The sequence below is a fragment of the Bos javanicus genome, chromosome 10 (assembly GCF_032452875.1).
Source record: "Bos javanicus breed banteng chromosome 10, ARS-OSU_banteng_1.0, whole genome shotgun sequence".
NCBI lineage: Eukaryota > Metazoa > Chordata > Mammalia > Artiodactyla > Bovidae > Bos > Bos javanicus.
The window spans coordinates 4,006,576-4,030,345 of record NC_083877.1 but is presented as its reverse complement, the minus strand read 5'-3'; the positions used below and the strand labels follow the sequence as shown (position 1 = coordinate 4,030,345).

Genomic DNA, 23,770 nt, shown 5'->3' with positions numbered 1-23,770 from the left:
TGCCCCACGGCATGTGGGATCTTCCAGACCAGGGATCGAACCCATGTCCCCTGCCTTGGCAAGCGAATTCTTAACCACTGACCACCAGGGAAAGCCAAGATTGTTTCTAAATGAGTAAAACAAACCCACAGTGTACCAAAATGTATGGAATGTAGCTAAACCAATATTTACGGTTAAGATGGAGTGTGTTTCCCCTACCATTAGGAATAGGCAGGGATGTCAACTCTTGCCACATTTATTCAGTATTATAATGGAGGTTCTAACTAGAGCGATAAGACAAGAAAAATCAAAGTATAAAAACTGGAAAGGAAAAAGTAAAACTTTCTCTAATTACGAATTAATGAATTTTACAACATTGTAAAATACAGTCTACCATGCAATTATTAGTTGCATTTCTATGTACAAACAATAACCCCAAATGAAATTAAGAAATCAATTTCTTTCACAATAATAAGATACTTTGCAGTGCATTTAACAAAAGCAGTGCAATATATCTGAACACTAAAAGCTATAGCTAGAGCACAGCTGGAGAAATTAGAGAAAATCTCAATAAATAGAGAGATATTCCTATGTTTTAGAAATAGATTATGAGATACCTGAATAACTCCATAATCTAATAAAAATTACTAAATTATACCCTTATGATTGGTGGGGTTTATGGTATGTAAATTATACCTCAATAAAGCTGTTAAAAATTGTTTTTTAAATGACCTTTCTGGGTATAGGTGCTGGATGCATTTGTGCCAGAAAGCTCTATTTTATTAATATGTTTGTACTCAAAGACTGCTGAAGTAAATATGCAAGTTAAGATATTTTTATATTCCTAATTCCAGTCTCTAAGTCTTAAACTGCTAAACGTTCATCATCATAGATTTCAATTTCTAAACTTGTACAATTATTTATTTGTGTCCACAGCCATAAAAAAATTGGAATGTGTATTTTTTGTGTTATTTGTTGAAACTATTGTATTATGTTGTGTACGACAAGGAAGAGAAAATAGGGTGTCTTGGGTGAAAACGAAGCTAACAGTTGTGGCTCTCTACATGTGCCACGTTGCTTCAGGATTCTCCAGGCAAGAATACTGGAGTGGGTTACCATGCCCACCTCCAGGGGATCTTCCCGACCCAAGGACCAAACCCATGTCTCTTATGTCTCCTGAATTGGCAGGCAGGTTCTTTACCACTAGTGCCGCCTGGGAAGCCCATGGCCCTCTATAGGTTACAATTATTTCAATAATCCACTTAGCAGTCAAGCCGTTATAGTGAAAAGTTATGTCCATTAGATGGAAACTAGCAATTAGATTTCCCTCAGCGAGGGATTCTTCAATATTGCTAGACTTCTCAGTGAGGAAAATTCACACATCATATAATCCCTCTATTAAATATCTTCCTTTTAGGTGGGTAAGTTTCCTGTGAAGCAGCACCTGCCTTGTTACCTTTATTATTTTCGAGAAATGTGAATTCACTTTTTTCTTAATTTTGGTTTCTCTGGGGAATGAAGTTAGGTATTACTTTGTATACTAATCTTACTGTCTTCTCAGAAGTAAGAGAAATAATAAAGCAAGTTTTGTTGGGTGCCAGAGCCTGTGTCTTAGAAGTCCATACAGAGAACGTCAGGGGAAGTGTTAATGCTGTTTTCATTTTGTATGCCCCTCATCTTTGAAAGGGCTTCCCTGGTGGCTCAGATGGTAACGAATCTGCCTGCAATGCAGGAGACCTGGGTTCAATCCCTGGGTTGGGAAGATCCCCTGGAGGAGGGCAGGGCAACCCACTCCAGTATTCTTGCCTGGAGAATCCCCAAGGACAGAGGAGCCTAGTGGGCAGCAGTCCATGGGGTCACTCAGAGTCAGACATGACTGAGCAAGTAAGCACACAGCACATCTTTGAAAAGTTCTTAATGCTCCATAGTGCTGTTCACACGCTGACTAAATGAAGAGCTGTAAATACCACCAGGCATCTGAATACATAAATGCTCAGGGTTCAACTTGTGGACACCTATCTAGACCTCAGGGGCAGTTTCACTCCCTGCCTCTACAGCAGGGATTCTAAGACCCTTGCCCCCAGCCTTGGGGGCGGAACTCAGGCAACTGTTAAGCATATTGTGCCTGAAGTAATTTCCTAGTAGCAAGTGATTGGGTGGACAGATCTTTTATAATAGAAGTTTTTTTGGGGGAAAAGAGGAGCAGCTAGTGCTGTCAGGTGGCAAAGGGATCCTTAAATGGGAGATATTATTAGCACTAAGACCATGAAGAGGTTAGAGACAGTTTAGTTCAACATCAGTCATTTTACAAAAGAAAAAACTGAAACTCGGGAAACTGAGTGGATTTACCCCAGGGGTAGCCAAAACTGACAGTTTCCTACTCAGTATCTGTTTCTTCTTCCTCACTAATGAACCCTGGATTTTGTTTAGAGTGGCAATGTTCCCAGAGTAAAAGAATCACCTTCTCAGCCTTCCTTGTAGCTAGGGATAAAGATATATGTCCCAGTCCTCACAAGGGAGATGTACTCGGAGGTCATTGGATGGGGTTTTGGAGAAAGCTTTCTAAAGGGAGGCGTCAGACTTCTTTTTGTCTCTTCCTTCCTCTTTCCTGTGTGTCACGCAGACACAAGACTAGTTGTTTGGCTTTAACATTGTGATTTTTATTATTTCTGGGTGTGAAAAAAACTTTCTCTTTTAAAGCAATACCTCTTGCAATCTATCAAACATTGGTGGAGAAGGACATGGCAACCCACTCCAGTATTCTTGTTTGGAAAATCCCATGGACAGAGGAGCCTGGCAGGCTACCATCCATGGGGTCGCAAAGAGTCCAACACGACTGAAGCAACTTAGCATCAAGTATTGGAGGAATCTGTTCATGAATGCTACAGCTGCTGCTGCTGTTGCTAAGTCGCTTCAGTCGTGTCCGACTCTGTGCGGCCCCAGAGACGGCAGACCACCAGGCTCCCCATCCGTGGGATTCTCCAGGCAAGAACACTGGAGTGGGTTGCCATTTCCTTCTCCAGTGCATGAAAATGAAAAGTGAAAGTGGAGTTGCTTAGTCATGTCTGACTCTTCAACACCCCATGGACTGCAGCCTACCAGGCTCCTCTGTCCATGGGATTTTCCAGGCAAGAGTACTGGAGTGGGGTGCCATTGCCTTCTCCGTGAATGCTACAGATCTTACTTGAATTCTGTACCTAGCTTTTCTTATGGAAGCAAAGGACATACCAAGGTTCTACAGAACCTGAGAAGGACAAGAAGCTTATCAGCAAGACATATGCTTGTTTCTTAGTTTCTCCTGAGCCCTCACTGTGAACCCCCAGCACATTAATTTTTGCTGCTTGCTGTAGGAGGGGATCAGCAGCAACTCAGAGAGGACAGTAACACCACCAACAAAAAGGCGGAGAGGGAAGTAACTCACTGAAGAAGGAGCAAAGTTCTGGTGGAAGAAAAGCACACGTTGTTAGAGCTTTATGGAGAAGTATGAAGGGAAAAGAGAAATTATTATATACTTTAGGATTTCTGGGCCAGAGAAGAAAGGGGTTTTTTTTGCTTCTTTTTTTAAAGAGAAAAGTCCATGCCCTTATCACTTTTCTCCTTTTCAAGAAAGATAAAGAGTCTGCATATAGTGCAGGAATAGAGTAGACCTGACTTTGTTCCGCCAAGTTTTCTTCTCAAGAGAAGCAAAGATTGTCAGGTTTGAGTGAAGCAGAGAAAAGCCTAAGGGGCCAGTTTCAGCTGCAGCCTGCTAGGGGAGCTGCTATTTTAAAAGAGAAGTATAAAATATGAGAAAAGCGGCACTTAATGTCTAACTCCATGAAATGAAAATAATTGGAAAGTGAGAGTTAGTAGTAGCTAAAGGGTGAGAATGTTTATCCAGGAAGCACACCTTGATGGCCAGAATCGTCTTTTTTTTTTTTTTTTAATTAAAGGAAAGTTGAGTATCAAGAGGATACAGAGATATAATCGACCTTACACACTTGGTGTGTTTAAAATACAATCCCTGGTGTTTGTTCTCATCTCAGGAGCGCGGGCTTGGTTTTTGTTACCTATCGGATTTCAGGAAGGCTGACTTGAGATGCGGCGTTGCCATTTCCTGGGCCCTCACTTATTCTTTTTTTTCCGGCGCTGTCAGCCAGATCCTTTGTTGTGCCTGCTCTGCATTCATTCTCTCTGCCCTCACACCTCCAGACAGTGGGATGGGGATTTTTCCCGGGCCTTGCAGGAAGAGCTCCGGACGGCCACCGTCTCAGGCATCAGAAAAAGGGCAGCTTTAACCAGCCAGTGGGTGTCGGGGCTGGGTCGGCGCCACGCCGGGAGCAGACACGCTTTTGTGTCGGTGTTTGTCTCCGCGGCCGTCCGACCCCCGGGCAGGAGGCGCGGGCCGCGACCCCCAAGGAGGCGGGGCCTCCGAGCCGGGCTCCGCCTGGTGTGGATTTCACGGTCGCCGCCGCCGCCCTCGTTTGTTCCGTTACATCGCCCTGTCCTGAGCTAAGAACGCCAGTCGTGGCTACCCAGGAGCCCTCCATGGCCTTCCTTCCACCCAACTCTGCATTTTGCTTTTCCCCCTCGCTTTCTCGTTTTTCCTCGTTAACAGCATCCTGGCAGGGCGCTTGGCAAAACTCAGGCTAAAAACAGAGAAAAGAGAGGAAAAGGACAAATTCGGTGCACCTGCCTCCTTCCTCCAGAGTTTGCGAAGGATCTTAACCATGTCTGAGTCGGGGGAGGTTAGTGAATTTGGCTACATCATGGAATTGTTAGCCAGAGGCAAGGTAAGTGCCGGGGCGCGCGGAGCTGCGGCCTGGTTTCCGCCCCCAACCCCACCCCCCGCCCCCAGCTCCGGGCACTACTTGGCCTGTGGCTGCAGATGTCCCGGGCCCTGGCAGCCCCCGGGGAGGGCGGGACTGGAGTCCCAGGTCCGTGTCCTCAGCCAGGACGCCCAGCCGCTGCTGAAAGCAAACCAGACGTCTGACCTCCCACCCTCTCCACCCCCATTAATAGCGCGGCATCTCTGAAATGAGCCAAAAAGGACTTGGCCAGCTGGGTGACGGCGGGGTCTCTGGGGACCGAAAGGGGCAAGGGCTTAGCCTGCGAAGATGGGCAGGAGGGCCGGGCGTTGGCCAGGGGGCGCTCCTCGACGCGCCCAGGGCTCCTAAGCGTGGTTGACATCGTGTGGTTGACCTGGTCTGTCCAGGCGCAGAGTGCGGAGGGAAGGCTGGACCAGACGGTGGATAGGCTATGAGGGTGGGATCGGGTTCACGCAGTCCGACCTTACGGCGGATAAGTAGGGGCAGAACCCCGGTTCTCCCAGCCCTGGTGTTTTCAGGTCCTCGGCCGTTGTCCTAGGCCCGGAACATTTCAGGCATCCTTCCTTTGGAGGGCAGAGGGAGATGCAAAGGCACCGGGTTTCAGCCAGGCACCTGTTCCTTTCGGAGTCCTTTGGAAACCCAGGCTGGCGCTGTCGGTGGCGCCTGGTGACCCCGCCCTCTGCCGGGCGGAGTGGCGCCTTGCTGAAGCGGAAAGCCTTGCCGGAGTTTGCCTTCCGAGCTACATCTGAGAAAGTGCCTGGAGAGGCTCCTATGTGGTTTACAGGCGGGAAGAACTGGGAAATGTGAAGGTCCCGCGGTCCGCCGGGATTCGTCTGTGCTTAGAAAGCGAGAAACGGCGTCTGCATTTGTCCTCTGCAGCTGGAGTTTCGAGAAAAGGTTATGGCACAGACGAGAAAAAGATGCCCTGCGCAAGGTCATCATGAAAAGAAGGATGATCTGCAGCTATGCTGTGAGCCCCTGGAACATGAGTCTCGTATCTCACCAATCCCGGCAACGTGGATGCTTCAGGCCAGACAGTGCCACGGCTGGGGAGCAGGTTAACGTCCTCCCTGACCAAAGGGTCCCGGGCTAACTGTGGGCCTCCTGAATTCCCTCTCTTGTTGTGCAAACAAGGAATACACGCACCCAAAACAGAATGCTTATTCACTTTTCTTTAGTAGAGTCAGTGTTTCAGGCCATCCCTGACATTTACACCCTGGACCAGAAGCAGAAACGGAGGACACCGGTTCGACTTTCTTTCATGTCCCGAGGCTCCATCCTACACTTCGAGGGGCCTCCAGCACACGCGTAGGGACATTCTGGCCAGCATCTCCAAGCTCTTTGTCGCCCCAAACAGCTTCCCCTTGGCCACAAGCACCTCCCTTCGCCACCCCCGGTCTGGAGTGCGTACCACAACCCTCTCCACCCTCTGGAGGATCGACCCTGGGGAGAGAAGTTCAGAAGAAAGTGCTGAGCGAGGAGGCTGGCTTCCAGGGGGCAATCCTGGCCTGTCTAAAGCACACAGCAGGACCCTGGTTGCCCAGGAACCAGACGGGGGAGGAGGATGCCTTTTGTTGGTTACAAAATCAATGGCCCACCCTAGATGGGATCAGGAGCAGAATGGCTGAGAGGTCAGTTTAGGCCCCTGGTGCTCAGGCATTCTTCAGAGTTAGCTGGAATTGTATTCCTTGGCTAATACTGTCCTTCAGTAAGCAGGCAACACTTGATATTAGGAGAGAATAGTTTTGAGGTAGGATCCAGGGATCTGCAAGTTGACATCCCAGGTGATTATGAAGCAGGCAGGTGAACTTCTCATGAGCACTAAATGGGCAAGGAGGGCGGAATCATTCATGAACCCTTAAAACATCTTATAATAAAGTCAGGTGAAGAAAACGAACCTCTTGCAATTAGCATTGTGTTTCACAGTACGCTCACTGTAGTGAAAAAAGACGACTCAGAACCTCCTGGCTTTATCCCCTGAATTTCTCTGCCTCACTGTCCACTAGGTGGACCCTCTTCAGAAAAGGGCCTGTAGCCGATGTGGAGGTGTGAGCTCAGCTGACTTCCAGAGTCAGAGGGGCAGGTGTGCCTGTGAAATCTCTGGGGTGGGAAAGTGGACTCTCACAGTAGGGTCTCTGCCTTTTATCTGGTGGAGTGAGGGGTCAGGAGTAGCCTCTTAACCATTACAACTCAAGCTTCTTCTCTGCCCTCTTTCCTTATAACTCTGCTCCTCCTGGTTCTGCTTAAACCCTCCTCATATATGTGATTATATAGGATTTGAACACTGAATACCTTACTGAGCATTAGCCATGGACTAACAGACCTCTGAGGTTTGACTTGCTTTCTTTTCCTCTGAGAAGTTAGGTTCCACTTTGTAGCTCAAGTTGGTAATGTAAAGAATAATATGAAATGGATCTAATTACACCAGGTTTGTGAAGTTTAAAACAAAAGAGTTGAGGCTCTTGTCTTCTTGCCCCCTCCCCTTTCCTCCCCTTCCTTCAAAGTTGGGACCAGTGGGTTGACCATCATCATAATTTCTTTCACTTTTCTCTGATGGCTTTAAAATTTTAAAACATTTAATATATGGTCATTGCAAAATATCGGAGAAGGCAATGGCATCCCACTCCAGTACTCTTGCCTGTAAAATCCATGGATGGAGGAGCCTGGTAGGCTGCAGTCCATGGGGTCGGGAAGAATCGCACATGACTGAGCGACTTCACTTTCATTTTTCTCTTTTATGCATTGGAGAAGGAAATGGCAACCCACTCCAGTATTCTTGCCTGGAGAATCCCAGGGACGGCGGAGCCTGGTGGGCTGCCGTCTATGGGGTTGCACAGAGTCGGACACGACTGAAGCGACTTAGCTTGCAAAATATTCAAACTTTATCGAAAACTTTACAAAGTCAAAGGTGGAACTTCACTCCCACCTCCAATCCACTGCGTTTCCCAGGGGCAGCAGTTTTCTTTGTGTCTACTTCAAATTAAATTAGCCTGCCCTTGTGTTCTCTGAATGTGGGAGGTGAGCCTTTCATCTCAGGGTAACATAAAACCCACATGATGAACTTGATCAGCTTATTGACTCTACTGTGATGATTACTTTAATATTTAAAGTACACAGTGATCTCTCCCACTGTGGTCTTTCTGTTCATCCAACAATACTCTATGAGTATGGGTGATACCTATGATTTATTCTCAAGAGGTTTAAAAATCAATGTAAATGGACTCCTTATATTTCACTATCACAGAAATTTGTACCATTTCTGGAAGCCACTTTCTGAAGTTTGCGGTTTTTTTTTTTTTTTCCCCAAAAAACTTCATATTTTGTACTGGGGCCTAGCCGATTAACAATGTTGTGATAGTTTCAGGTGAACAGCACGGGGACTCAGTCATACATACACATGTATCTATTCTCCCCCAAACTCCCTTCCCTTCCAGGCTGCCACATAACATTGAGCAGAGTTCCGTGTGCTATACAGTAGGACTTTGTTGGTTATCCATTTTAAATATAGCAGTGTGTAGATGCAGAGAAGGCAATGGCAGCCCACTCCAGTACTCTTGCCTGGAAAATCCCATGGACAGAGGAGCCTGGTAGGCTGCAGTCCATGGGGTCGCTAGGAGTCAGACAGGACTGACTTTCACTTTCACTTTCACTTTCATGCGTTGGAGAAGGAACTGGCAACCTACTCCAGTGTTCTTGCCTGGAGAATCCCAGGGGCGGGGGAGCCTGGTGGGCTGCCGTCTCTGGGGTCGCACAGAGTCGGACACGACTGAAGCGACTTAGCAGCAGCAGCAGCAGCAGCAGCAGTGTGTGGGTGTCCATCCCAAACTCCTTAACTATCCCTTCCCCCCATCCTTCCCCTGTTCAGCCCGCTGGCCTGTCTCACCCAGAAACCACAAGTTCCTTCTCTGAGTCTGTGAGTCTCTTTCTGTTTTGTAAGTTCACTCGTATCATATCTTTTTAGATTCCACAAATAAGGGATGTTATATGATGTTTCTCCTTCTCTGTCTGACTTAACTTCACTCAGTATGACAGTCTCTAGGTCCATTCATGTTGCTGCAAATGACTGGGTAATATTCCATTGATACATGTACCACACCTTTCTTGTCCATTCCTCTGTCAACCTGTGAACATTCAGGTTGCTTCCATGTCTTGGCTATTGTACACAGTGCTGCAATGAACATCGGGGTGCATTATCCTTTCAGATCATGTTTTTCTCTGGATGTATGCCCAGGAGCGGGTCATATGGTAGGTCTATTTTTAGTTTTTTAAGGAACCTCCATAGTGTTTTCCATTGTGGCTGTACCAACTTACATTCCCACCAACAGTGTAAGTGAGTTCCCTTCTCTCCACACACTCTCCAATCTTATCGTTTGTGGATTTTTTTATAATAACCACATGGTTGATATGAAGTGATATCTCATTGTAGTTTTGATTTGCATTTCTCTAATAATTAGCAATGTTGAACACCTTTTCCTGTGCTTCTTGACCACATGTATGTCTTCTTTGGAGAAATGGCTGTTTGGTCTTCTGCCCATTTGTTGATTGGGTTGTTTGTTTTGATGCTGTTAAGTGTCATGAGCTATTTGGAGACTAATCCCTTGTTGATCAGATCATTTGCAAATATCTTCTCCCAATCTGTGGTTTTGTTTTGTTTTTCTTCTGTACCTCATCTCTTTGGACTAAAAGAGAGCTTTCCAAATCTGTGATCAAAATCTAGCATTACACAATGCAGTGTTTTCAAACTGTTTTGGTCTCTAGAAAGATGTACCTTATTAATTTGTTATCATCTTCACACATTTATTTTTTCTACACCATTGCATACTTTTCTGGAATCATATAATGAAAACTTGATGACAGGAAACCTAGAAGAATTTATATTTAGTGTACGTCTTTATTTAGAGTTTAAACATATTTATATTTATGTATTCATAGCCAGAAAGCACTTATTTCCTACAGTTCAATAGTTACTGTTAGGGCACATCCAAAGAGGCTTTGGAGAGCTTACATTTAATTTTAATAGAGAAACAGTGATGATTCCATTACTTGGTGAATTATTACTTTTAACTTTGAATATCTTTGTCACACAAAGAATTGAAGAACTTTTATAAACACAAAATTTGCTTTCAAACAAGATGCTTATGCGCTGAAAGAAGTACGTTTGGAAAACCCTCAAATCTAGTGTGAAGTCTTAAACATCTCCTGGGACTAAAATAAAAATACCACCAAATGATCTGTTTCTGAAGACTCAATAGATAGTTGCTTTCACAACTGGATCTAAACTGGGTGATAATACTAAGGTTGTATCCACTGCAAAGTGTTCTTTAAAATATTTTTTTATATCTTGGGATTGGGCAAAGTGTGTGTGTTGGGAGGAGGGAACGCAAAGAGATTTAGGTGTTAGCAATATCACTTGAAAATGGCTAATTTTGTAAATATTAGAATTTTCTTCTGATGTTTTTACTATATTGCTCAAAGATAATTTGGGAGGGAAAAACTTTCTGTGAAATGACTTTGTCAAATAATGTTTAATCACATTTTCTATGAAATTGTAAATTACATGTTAGATGCTTACCTGTGGGCAGTGCTAAAGTAGGGAGGCTAGAGTGAGTCTCAGGTTTGAATCTTAGCTCTTGGTGTGTAGGCATGTGTCCTTGATGGTATTACTTAATCTCTGGATAAAGCTGGAGAGAAGTTGTCATTGTTAATGTCCCCTCTGAAGGGAAGTATACCTATTTCACAGGGTTATTGCAAGGATTAGATGAATATTTTGTGCAAAGTTCCTAACACTGTTATTAGCACCTAGTAGGCCTTCAATAAGTAAAGCTATTACATCTACTTACTTTGACGATAGGTTTTGGTCTTGAGACACCTTATATGCAAATTATGATTATTTAACAATGGAAGGCAGAGGTGCCAGATAAAATGCCAGATGTAGAGTTAAATTTGAATTTCAGGTAAACAACCAATTTTTTAATCTAAGTATATCCCATTCAATATTTGAGATATACTAAAAAAAAGTTCATTATGTATGTGAAATTCAGATTTATCAGGGTGTCCTATGTTTTTATTTGCTAAAACTGGAAACCCTAAGTATAGGAATAGTGAGACGCAGTTATAGGGACCTGCTAACAGCCTCTAAGTATTATTGATGTTCATCCTAAGTTGGCTAAAGGACCCCTTTGTCTACCAGTTACGCAGCCAATACACTCCTGTCATTAATGGGAACATGTCTACCAGGGCAGCGCTGTGTACCTCCTACCAACTCTGAAATTGTTGGTCTGGTGCTACCAGTTAGCCGATGAATGCCTCCTGGATTTTCTTTTAAACAAACAAAAGCTTGAAATGGTTGGGGAGATAAAGTTTATAAAACATCAGACATGAGTGTATGGAATAAGAGCATGTAATTGTGTTAAACTGAGCAGTAAGGGGAGTACTCCAGCAGCTCAGAGTAAGGGGAACTGATCAGTGAGAACTAGACTCATGAGGATGGAGACTAGATCTGCAGTTTGAAAGGTGAGCAGAAGTTGGCCCACCAAGGGAAATCTGAACTTCCTGGCTGGCTGGACTCCTCTCCTCTGAGGTTGTTCCCATAGAAACTCTTTATGACAGGTGAGCTGGGCCTGCCAGAGACTCAGGTCAGTAACTGGTAAATGTCATTTATTGTCCCTTTACCTGTAACTTCCTGGTACCCAGCAGCACAGACAGTGCATGTGCCAATCTACTGGAATGCCCTGTGGTTTGACTTCATTGCCACCTTCCTCACCACCTAAGTCCAGGGCTCTCTTAATTGAAAACCCAGATTGTTTCCAAACAGGGGGCAAGGTTTAGGAGTATGCTGGCCATGTCACCTGGTTGCTCATTCTTGCTCAGGATATACTCACAGAATGGTACTCTGGCTGTTTGATCTCAGACTGAACAGATGAAGAGCCAGTGGTGCCTCATGGCACTGACTGAGATACGCACCATGGCCATTAGGACATGACTCAGCCTGGAATTTAATCTCTTGTGTGGTATTAGGAATCAGTGTGGAAAGAGAGCCGGTTAATTTAATGAATACTGTATAGCCTAAAGGGTATCAGGCTTATATTTTAAGTGTGAGCTCATGAACATTTTTTGGGCCTCTATTTTACCAGACCTGAATAATGTGTGTGTGTGAGTGTGTGTGTGTGTGTGTTTTGGGAGTGGTGGTTGTTAGCAGGTGAAGGAGGAGAAATTGTCCTTTTGGACTTCATGAAACAGATAGATTCGAAACAGTTCACGGCCCTGTGATAGAAGAGCAATTACACAATGCCAACAAGCATAAGATATCATAATGTAGGCAAGAGTATAAAGGTCAAGCGACTGAGTGGGTGACAGATGTGGAATAGGCTTCCTTGTGTTGAATTTTGACCCATGTTTTAAAAGAAACTTGGAAAAGAAGGTACTAGGATACTCCAAACTGAGGGGGAGGAGGCACCAAGGGATAGTGTATGCAGGACAAATTGGGAGAATAGGGATTTATAAAACAAAACACATCTTCTGTGTCATTCCTACTTAAACATCTTCAAAAGCTTCCCAGTACCTACTAAGAAGAAGCATGGTAGTTCTAGGCCCCACATACAATACTGGACTCTTGTGTTTCTGCAAGAGCATTTGAAGGCTGTCAGAGAGAGGGATGGGGAAAGGAGAGAGAAGGATTTTTTAAAATCTCCAAACCCATAGGACTTTCAGTTGAGCAACTGAGAAAGGTATTGGTTCTCTTTGATAGATGGATGGGTGTTGGGAGAAAGTGATAAGATGACCCCAAGCATGGCAGCCATGGGAAGAGCAATGACTAGGTAGGTGGGAGAGTGGCAGTTTAGACTGGTGGTTTTCAAATTTGCTTTCTTCTTACCAATATTCACCCTCCCCTGTTTTGCTTTTAAAAGTATATGGATGAGTTTACATAAGTATAAAAACGGTTATGGGTTAAATTACATTAAAAAGTTTCTAGAACTAAAACAGGTACATACTATAAAGTGCAAACAATACAATGTGGAAGGAAAGTGTCTTCCACACCTGCTTCATCCCCTTACTTCTTCACAACACTGTTAGCATTTCTTGTGCTCTATTGCAGACATTTTTATTTGCTTATTTGTGCACATAAACAATATGCCTGCTTGTCTCATCTTTTTTATTTTTGCCAAAATGGCAACATACAGAATCCATATGGTTTTTTTTTTTTGGTTTGGTTTTACACTATTTTAGAAGTCCTTTCTCATCAGTGCATTCATTTTAACTGCTAAATAGTATTCCATGGTGTGAATGTGCATTATGAATGGTAGATATTTAATTTCTACAAATAAAGTCCCTCAGAGATCTGTGTACATATTTTTGTGCATACACACACACACACACACACGTCTTTCAGTGGGAAAATTATTAGAAGTGGAATTGCTTAAAAGTAGAAGCACTGAAATTTTTTGATAGGATTTGCAAAATTTCCCTTCAAATAAACCAAACCAATCTGCACTATTACAAAAAAAGTTTGAAGGTGCCTGTTTCCCCCATTCTCAACCAAGCGTATTGAGGTAACTTTTGAACTTTGAGAATAAGATGGAAAATGGCAACTTACTGGCATTTGATTTGCATAATGGAAGGACTTTCAAGTTTACGTGCAGCCAAATGTTGTCTCTACAGTTTTTTTTTTTAGTTCATGTTAACGAAACCTAATCTCTTTTAGTCTGTACTTCAACTGATTCGTTTTGGACTAACGCACTATTCAAGTGGGGTGGTGTAAGATTAGAGCGACAGGGTAATTATTGAACCAAAAGACCATAATTAAAAACAAAAATTGGTTTATGATGCTTATTAATGGTTGAGCCTTTTAAAATCTATACGAGAACATTGTGTCGGACATCGTACAGGCTACTAAATTTCGCAGGCATTTATTTTCCTCAGTTCCCCCGGATTAGGACGATTCAGACCCCGTGGGGAGGAAGCAGCCTCAACTCCAGCCTGTAAAGCCACGCAACCAGGCATTACTCGGTGAGATGTTCGTCCTCTCTGCACCTTATCTGTAAACTGAGGGCATTCCATTAAAGACCTTTGCTATGATCCATTGCTGTTCTCAATTGTACCCTGCCACACTGTCATTTAATTGTCGTCTGGAGAAGAGGCTACCTCTGCTGACAGTGCTGTGGAAAGACGGCGGAACTGGTCACAGCGAGAGACTTGTCCCAAAAGGAAATAAAAGTGGGAAGCGGGTCAAAACCTACTCGGGATTCCGCGCTACAGCTCTGCGGTTCCCTCGCCCAGCTGTTTGTTTAGAGCGCCTGTTTTCTCAGTCTACACATAAGAGAATGGAATTATTTAGCCCGCTGGAAAGGCAGGGGCGTGATCTAACAAGACGGCTTTCAACAAACCCAGGTTCATTTGTTTTCGAATTGTCTTGAAATCTGGAGGAAACGCGCTTGGACTTCAGCAGGTGAATTTTGCGCAGCTAGTCTTCGAGCTCGGAGAAGGCAATGGCACCCCACTCCAGTATTCTTGCCTGGAAAATCCCATGGACGGAGGAGCCTGGTAGGCGGCAGTCCATGGGGTCGCACAGAGTCGGACACGACTGAGCGACTTCACTTTCACTTTTCATTTTTCATGCATTGGAGAAGGAAATGGCAACCCATTCCAGTGTTCTTGCCTGGAGAATCCCAGGGACAGGGAAGCCTGGTGGGCTGCTGTCTGTGGGGTCGCACAGAGTCGGACACGACTGAAGTGACTTAGCAGCAGCAGTCTTCGAGCTGGAGAAGCTGGGCCTGACCACTGGCTGGGCGCGCCCACCAGCGGGTGCGTGGGTGCGGGAGCAGTTCAGGACCACCTGTCCCCATTTCCCCGCACCCTCCATGCCGGGGCTGGGTGGCAGGGACCCGCAGAGCAGCGGCGGCATGGACGGGACGCACACCCTAAGTCGGGTAGGAACGCTGCAATTCCTGGCCAGTACCCAGGGAGAGGGACCCCAACCCTGCGGCGTGTCCAAGCGCCACTTGGCAAGAACGTGCCGTGCGTGACGGCGCCGCGCCTTGGTGTGTAAAAGCAGAAGCAGAGCATGAGTGCCTGGCGAGCACCCTTTAGGGAACGTGCAGCTCGCCTTGCGCATCGGGCCGAAGAGGAGGGGTGCGGGGCTGGGGCAGGGACCCGCTCGGGGAAACCCCCGGCCCGGGTAGGGCGGTGTGAGCCGGCTCTTTCCCTGGTCGCCTCCCTGCCGCGCGCGGCACCGGTGCGACAACATGGGGAAGGAGGTCTGGGCTCGACCTCGCCTCACCGCCCCGTCTAGGGTCAGGAAGTGGTGCTTGTCTGTGATGCTCAAGGCGCGCTTTACCGAAGGCGCGGACGTCCGGAGGCAGAGCCGAGGGATGGCGCGGAGAAGCGGCCCAGGATGCAGGCGGCACGGCTCCACCTCGGCCCCGCCCCGGCTCGGCCCTCCGCCGCCGCCGCCCCCTCCCCGCCTTCGCTTCCGCCCCTCCGAGGCTCCCGACCCCGTCAGGGGGCTTCGGCCGCGGCTCGGGCGGGCGCGCCGGGCGGCAGGGAGCGGGCCGAGGCGGCGGCGGCGGAGCACGGGGATCCCGGCGCAGGCCACACCCGCCCGCCGCGCGGCCGCGGGCCTCCCCGCCCCCTTTGTGCGGTGGGCGCTGTCGCCCGGGCGACGCCGCCGCCCCGCCCCGCCCCGCCCTCCGCGGCCCGCGCCTGGGTCTCCGCGCGGCCGCCCGCCCCGCCGCAGTCCGCAGGAGCCGCCGCCGCAGCCGGTCGCGGGCCGCGATTCCCGGGGCCGTCGCAGGAGCAGAGCTCGGCTCTCCGCGCCTGTGCTGTAGTCCGCCCTGGCCGCCTCCTGCCCGCGTCGGTCCGCTGGCCGGGGCCGGCTGACCAGCTTGCCCTCCGGGTCCGAACCGAGGCTCGGCGGCCGCCGCGGGAACCCGCCCGCCAGAGCCTCCCCGGGGCCGCGCGTCTGCCTGCTGGGGCCCTGCCGTTGATGACACCGAGGCTGCGATGGAGGGGGACGGCTCAGACTCGCTGGTGGGTAGGGGCGCGGCGGCTGCCTCAGCCCCGAGGGCGGCGCGCCGGGGCCCCGCGCGCTCGGTCTCCGCTGCCCTGAGCCGGGAGCGAGCCTCTCTTCCCGAGGAGCGGGGGCGGGCGTGCGGTGGCCCCGCTTCCTCTTCGCCTTCCGCGCCCCGGGCCGGTTCTGTAACCCCGGGCGCCCCCTGTCTGCCCCTGGGAGGGGAGGGTCGGATTCGAGGTCACCCGGGCCCGGAAGGGGGCGCCCCTCGGGCGCGGCGATGGCCCACCTGAGAGCCTCGGGGAGTTGGGGAGGGGCTCTCCAGTGGCCTTCAGACTGCCGAATTCGCCTTAAGGAGTCGGGGGCCCGCCGCGGCCCCGGGCGCCGGGACCGCCGCCCTTTGTCCCGGAGCACGGCGGGGCTGGCGCTCGAGTCCTCCTCGGACCCCCGCGAGCCCGGCCCGCGGTCGCCGCGAGCGCTGGCTCTTCCCCGGCTTTGCCTGCCCGCGCGGGGCGGACTTGCTCCGGCAGCTGTCGGGGTTCAAGTGCTTTTGTTTCAGGGAGTCGGGTGTGCAGTGCAGTTCTTCTCAACTTGTTGGTTTTCCGTCGAACCTCATTTATTTTGAAATGGCTTAATTGGGGGAGCCACCACACCACATTTCTAGTAATCAGATTGCTTCCCTTCAATGTATGTAAAATGAACACTCGTTTTTCTTTTGCGTAAGAATTGCTTTATATCCATCGTGATTAGAAAGCTTATACACTGCTCTGTTTACAAGAAAAGCGGAAATGATTTTAGATCTTCCAATGAGAGGTAAACCTCCCATAAAATAGGGCGTGAGAATCTTTTTTGGATTTTGAAAGACAATATTTCCCTTTGAATTAGGTGTCAAATTCTTTGTGAAATGAGATAGGATGTGAAGATTCTGTATTCTTTGATGTGAATTGTGAAGTGTGGATATCTTCCAGATTTTCTAAAACTGACGTGATGCGGGCTTTACTAAGTAATTTATTGAGTGATGCAGCAAGAACCGCTGCATTGCACGACCCACGGACAGTGATAAAGCCCGTTGGCTGAAGTACTGTCGTCAGGGATTATTAACTCACTTGGTGTTATTTTAAGGGGAATAGACTCGCATACATTTTTATTTAACTAAAAGAAGTGAATTGATTCAGTTTTAATTTTCTGTGTGTAGTTGAAATGGTTGACTAACGTTGTACCATTATTACAATTGCAAGGATGCTAAATATAGATTCATAGCACCTGAAGCTTGGGATCCATGGAGGGAAAACTGCACAGGCAAAGGATGGGAAAGCTGGTATGAGGTCATTAGACCTTTATAGTTGTGATGAGTCTTAAGTGTTTCTCATTGAAAATATTGCAAGCTTGTAGCATTGAGAGCACTTATACTGGTTCTTTGTAATCCTCCCTACCCTTTTAGTATTCATAAAGTGCTTTCAACATAACTGCTTTGGTATTCAGCCTGAGAACCTCAAGTATTTTACATACATTACAGTTTCTGCATGTGGAAAATGATCACGTTTAATGTAGAAAATTGCTGATCATTCAGCTTGTAAGTAGATTTCAAATAGGGTCCAGGAACATAATGGCTAGTCTAGTTTTTACCAGCTCCTGTTACTTGTCAGTTACAGAGCTAATGTGCTAAATAGGAATAATCCTGTTCTTAGTGCTGCATTCTTTTTTTTTTTTTTTGATGCTATATTCTTAATTTTTATTAAAGTAATCTACTTTCAGAATTTCACTGAAGGCGAAATATTATGGATGCCAAATATTTTATGCTAATTTTTCTCATATTTCAAATATATATATATATATACTTTTACCATCTCACGTAAAATCTCATGTCCGTTCGTTCACTTCTAGGCCAAGCGATGATGAGGGGGTGGATAAAATAATGGTGTAGACTTTCATAGCCCAAAAAGAAACTTCAGATTTTAAAAAATCTTTAATTCTTTTCGGTAGTAATTATATATGCATTTATACACAGGGTATAAGCAAGTTAATGTATTTACACACTAAAAGCCTTTTGTTCTGATTTCTGCTTCTCATTAAGGTTACCATTAAGAATATCGAAAGAGAGCTCATTTGCCCGGCATGCAAGGAGCTGTTCACCCACCCGTTGATTCTCCCTTGTCAGCATAGCATCTGTCATAAATGCGTGAAGGAGCTCTTACTGATGCTTGATGATTCATTCAATGACGTGGGGTCTGACAACTCCAATCAGAGCAGTCCTCGACTTCGGCTTCCCTCCCCTAGTGTGGATAAAATTGACAGAATTAGCAGACCAGGTATGTGGTATAACTGGCTGATGAAGCTTGTTTATATGTTCAGAGATAATTGTAGAAGGTAAATTTCATCATTTTGGGGGTTAATCTTTCCAGGTGAATAAATTAAAACTGTACTTATACAAGAATCTCTCTCTCTCTCAAAATGAACTTTTAAAATGTCAGAATGAACTTTTAATTGTCTTTTGATATTCATTTAAAGTGGATATTGGATGTTGAACACCAGCTTTGTGTTAAACCCATTGTTAACTGTGTCTGTATTTTAGGGCATGTTCTATAACCCTGTGATGTCCTTTATAGGAGGGTTGAAATAATGGACTACTGAAGTACTTACTAGGGACTCTTCTATGTTTGGTAATAGGTAAATAAATATGCAAAATTAAAGGGTGAGACTATGTAATGCCTAGTCCCAGAAGCCTTTCAGAGTAATGTTATTTGGTATCATTCTAATACATTTTATTCTTCAGCCATTTTTTTTGATCCAGATTTTAAAATAACAATTTTGAACATCAGCTAAACAGTGGAATTCTGTAATAGTTTATAGAAGTAGATCTCAGTTCAGTTGAGTTGCTCAGTCGTTTCCAACTCTTTTCGACACCATGGACTGCAGCATGCCAGGCTTCCCTGTCCATCACCAACTCCGGGAGTTTACTCAAGCTCATGTCCATTGAGTCGGTGATGCCATCCAACCATCTCATCATCTGTCATTCCCTTCTCCTTCTACCTTCAATCTTTCCCAGCATCAGGATCTTTTCCAAGGGGTCAGTTCTTTGCATCAGGTGGCTGAAATATTGGAGTTTCAGTTTCAGCATCAGTCCTTCCAATGAATATTCAGGACTAATTTTCTTTAGGATGGACTGGTTTGATCTCCTTGCAGTCCACGGGACTCTCAAGTCTTCTCCAACACTACTGGGATGGTATTTTTTTCTTCTGAACATCTATTGCAGGATTAATGTAGATCAAAATGAATTTGAAATCACTGGGAACAAGGCCATTGGAAAATTAAGGGCCAGAATGAGCAGTGAGAATCAAGGGGAGGCAAAGGTTTGGATAGAAATGTCACAGCCTTACCTTCAGCACTTCCTTCCTGTTGAGGAGAGTCCTCTAGTGGCCATGAGCACCAGATCTCAGGGCTTCAGCTCTGCCTAGTTTGGGCTTTGAAGTTTCCAGTTTCATCCTTTGTCCACTCTATTTCTGTCTCTTTCGTTTAGGAGTAACTTTTTAATATTGTAAAAAAAAAAAACAAAACAAACCCAAAATCAAAACTTTTTTTTTTAAATCAGAAAAAGATCTTTTTCTCATTTGCGTGCTAGAGAATGCCATCACCTCTGGTTGTGCTATGATACGGAATCTCCTTGGGCAGTATTTGTGTCTGTGTGTTCCATTAGAGAGTGGATAAGAGGAGATTTGTGCTAAGAGTGGTACTATGGTATTTTAAATCCATGAATTTTTCTTTAAATGGTAATCACTAGTTGCTTGGAGGGTATTTTACGCACATAAAAGTTGTATGTGTATACATAAAAGGGAGCATTGGGTAACTGGGAGGTGCAGGGTGCATGAGGGTGGAGAGGGCTTTGCTCTTTGTGAAGTTATCACTTTCATGTTTTCCTCCTGAGAGGAGACTGGTGTACTGAGGAGGGTAGGAAAGACGGTGATAGCTTGAAACCATTCTACCAGATAAAAGTTCATCTTCTATTAGTAGATTCTTAGAGAATAATTAGGGACCCTGGCTTGATTGATGAACAAGATCCACTTTTTGTATACTAATGTTCAGCCCAGTCCATTAAATGAGATTCTAGTTAAATACTAGTATTTTTACTGATCTTTAGATTGAGCTCACATGTGTATTTCATGAAATTCTTTGTTATATTTAGGCTTTTAATCTTAAGACTTGGTTAGTTTTTATAGAATCAGTATAAAATATGAATAAAAAATAGTTAACTGTTTCTGTTTCCAGGAACTTACCTAGCCCAGCAGTTGGTAGCCATTCAATAAATATTTGTCGCATGGATGTTGAACGGCAAACGTCTGCTATGAGATTTGTATAGAGCATGCCATAATGGCTTATCTTCATTGATAATGGCATTGTTTTCCAGGACAAGAGATCAAAAGTAGATTTACTAGATATGTTCTTCCCTCTTCTTTAGGAAGAGCCCTTTTAATCTGAACTGTGTGCTGACAGGGGACAAGTTAGAAAGCTGCTCTGTGGAGAGTGATTAAAGGAAATAAGAATGTTTAGCTGGGAGAAGGTGTGACTGCAGAATATGATGGCTGTCTCATGGGAGAGTAGTAGTGCTCTAGGTATGTTCGCAGCAGACGTTCCAGATCTGTCCAGTATACTGGCCACATATGGCTGTTGAGCACGTGAAACACGGTAGTCTGAATGGAGGGATACATGTGGAGCTCTTAGAAGGAAAAAATGAACATAAATATCTCTAATAATTTTATGTTATATTTTGAAATGATAGTTTTTGAATATATTATATTACTAAATATGTATTTCTAAAATTAGCTTCACTTCTTTATTTTTACTTTTTTAATGTGGCTATTGGAAAATGGAGGAGGAAATGGCAGCCCACTCCAGTATCCTTGCCTGGAAAATCCCATGGACAGAGGAGCCTGGCTGGGTACAGCCCGTGGGGTCGCAGAGAGTCGGACATGCTTGAGTGCACACACATTGGAAAATGTAAAATGATGTGTGGCTTATACTTTCACATGCATTTCTTTCAAATTGCATTGCATGTTTCATTTGACACATTTTAAAATAAAAGGATGCCTTGAAAGGAGAGCAAGATGTGTATCTATAACAGTAGCATATTAAGTTGTAAAATCTAAAAGAGCTGTATAACTGTTCGTTTTTGGTGGTATATGTGTGTATATATATACACACAAGATTTTTCTCCCATTTTGTTGTCATGTCCCATTTGTCTGTTGTCATGAAGATACAATCAGTGTTAGTAATATTTAATTATTGTGCTGATTTCGGTCACTTAAAACAAGCAAAGATACTTTACTTTGACTTTGTATTTTCAACAGTTACCATAAGTAATTGTTTAAAAACACAAATATGTGATTGTTTAAAAACACAGATCCACAGGATGAAGTATAGGCTCTTAATTGCTGCACCAACAGTGTTTAATTCTGAACTGTGATAAAATAACCTCGATGAATGCTTTACATTGGTGGCTTTATATAAATACCATGTGTACCAGGAGGAACACATTTTTTACTGTCAATTCAATAATTGTGTTATGTGTAGGACACAGTTACTGCTTTATCTTTTGTTAACATGTTGTGAATCTTCTCTTTGAAATTAAATTCTAAATCCAGCTTTCTGTTCATTGTTCACAGCATCACAACGGAGATCTTTGGGGTGGAGAGGTAGAAAATGCTTTATTGCTTGTGTGGCCGCAGGCAGTATAGTGTTGGATTTAAATTAAATAACTTTATAGAGATAAATTAAAATCATCATCAGTGGTCAAGTCTTCAAAATCATGTAGAAAGTGAACAAATTGGGCTGACATGACTTAAAGGTCAACAGGACTAAATTTTCAAGCAAGTTCTGATGTTTTTAAAGGGAGTTCTGATTATTAGTGCTTGCATTTTGTCATATATGCACACACACGTGTATGTATCCATGATGGGATATTTTTAAAGAAAAAGACATCCCCTTGTTACTATTTTTTTAAATGTTACCTTAAAAATGCTTTACATTTACTTAATGGAGCAAAGCTTAAATTAACAGCCATGTTGCTGCCTTGGGGAGGTTAAATAAGCCAGTACCTTAATTTGCCTAAATGTATTGATTATTTCCCTGGTGGCTCAGATGGTAAAACATCTGCCTACAACGTGGGAGACCTGGGTTCGATCCCTGGGTCAGGAAGATCCCCTGGAGAAGGAAATGGCAACCCACTCTAGTACGCTTGCCTGGAAAATCCCAAGGACAGAGGAGCCTGCTAGACTACGTCCATGGGGTCGCAAGGAGTCGGGCATGACCGAGCGACTTCACTTTGTTTCACTTTATTGATAATTTTGGTAGTTAATACCATAAATCTTTGCTTGTTTATGCATATGGTGTATTTTTTGTTAATATTTTAAATTATTTGGGATCTGAGTTTTAACATTTGGGTCTTTCTCATTGTGAATAAATAATGTACATTGCTTTTGTGTGAAAGGTGGGCCAACTCATCATATTAAAATAATTTCTTTTTTTATTCCAGTTGACCTTTAAAGTAAAATTGGCTACTTTTTTTTTGAGGGAAAATGCTGGTGATACCTTAAATTTTGGTGGAGAAAATAAACACCTGAAATATTACCCTTTTCTGTTTTCCTCACCTTCTTCTACATGCCTCAATTTAAAAATCTTAAGCCACTTCTAGAAGCCACATGTAATCCATTCTCTTATAGGTTTTAGTGAGACCCTGAGAATTTGAAGTGTTGAAACTTAGTAATTAGGAGGAGAGGTAGGAACAGTTTGCTTAAAAAAATAATTGCTCATTACCCACTTTTAATTCAAAGTGTAGTCGAGAAAGTTTTTGCAGTTTGAAAATCTAATACTCAAAGGGATAATGTAACTCATAGGCATCAGATGGTCAGAATGTGGCTGCATTAAGGTGGTGCGTAAGGCGGCAGCCTTTGCACAGCACCAGGGAGCCAGCATGATGTCAACTGAGGAGATACCGTCTACTGTGTGGCCAGGTAGTAACAGTGGGGAGTAGTTTGCAGCCAGAATATGGCAGAAGATAATGCAGTTGGAATAGGTCTGGGATTGGTGATGAATTTTTGTTTTGAAATACTCGATTTTGAAATGCTTTATTACTATTTTTTATCATTTAAGTGGGAAATTGTGATGGAAAGATGACTTTTGAGGGAGGATTTGCTATAAACCAGTTTGAAATAATTTTGGAGTCTTCATTTTTATGCTTAACTGGTTTAATCTGTCTTTGAAGTTAAAGGTATAGGGGGAAAGTGTTGATTCTGCAAAATGAGAGTGTTCAGATAATTAGCAAATATCATTAACCCAATGAATGGAATTTGACTTGGAAAATTGTCTCGCTTGGCCTGTTTGCTGCTTTACCTTTCTAAGTGGTCATTACTCCCGTCCTGTTATACCGTGCTTTCGGGCAGCACTGTCCACAGACCTTTGTGTGATCATGGAAACGCTTGACCCTGTGCCATACAAGAGGGTAACCAAAAAATGGCTTTTGACAATTTTAAATGTGGGTACTACCAAGGAATTGACTTTTTATATTAAATTTTAAGTAAATTTAAATAGCCGCACTTGGCTAATAGTTACTGGATTAGCAGAGTTATAGAGAAATATTGATTCTGTTATGTTTTATTCTTAGTTCTATTGACTTGATTTTTTTTTTCCATCTGGCTTACTTCTCAGAATATCTTTAGATTTGTCTTGTTTTCTTTATTGCCCTGAAGTATATTTTATTGTTTATTTTTATGAAAACGATGGTAGAAGATAAGACAGACAAAATAAAAGTTCTTTAGAATCATAAAAAAATTTTGAGAGCTTTTAAGATCTGTTTAGAAAAATAGCCAAGATATATTGATTTAATAGTTTGTCTGGTTTAAGTAGTTCAGTGTGATGCCTTACACCTTGTTTTTTATTGTAAAAACAAAAGAGGTTTACAGAAAAGGGATAAAACTTGTTTTTGAAA

General features: G+C 44.3%; 1 protein-coding gene and 1 pseudogene across 1 annotated transcript in view; both read left to right on the top strand.

The window, feature by feature from the left end:
* The first annotated feature begins 4,363 nt into the window (after nucleotides 1–4,363).
* Nucleotides 4,364–14,815, top strand: LOC133255478 (uncharacterized; annotated as a pseudogene).
* Nucleotides 14,816–15,520: 705 nt separating this feature from the next.
* The window catches only part of TRIM36 (tripartite motif containing 36), a 30,698-nt gene continuing 22,448 nt past the window's right edge, over nucleotides 15,521–23,770 (top strand). The window contains exons 1-2 of the mRNA XM_061429921.1: nucleotides 15,521–15,812; nucleotides 17,867–18,101. Of these exons, the coding sequence (XP_061285905.1) occupies nucleotides 15,786–15,812; nucleotides 17,867–18,101 (262 nt within the window). The 5' untranslated portion in view covers nucleotides 15,521–15,785. The remainder of the gene's footprint in view (nucleotides 15,813–17,866; nucleotides 18,102–23,770) is intronic.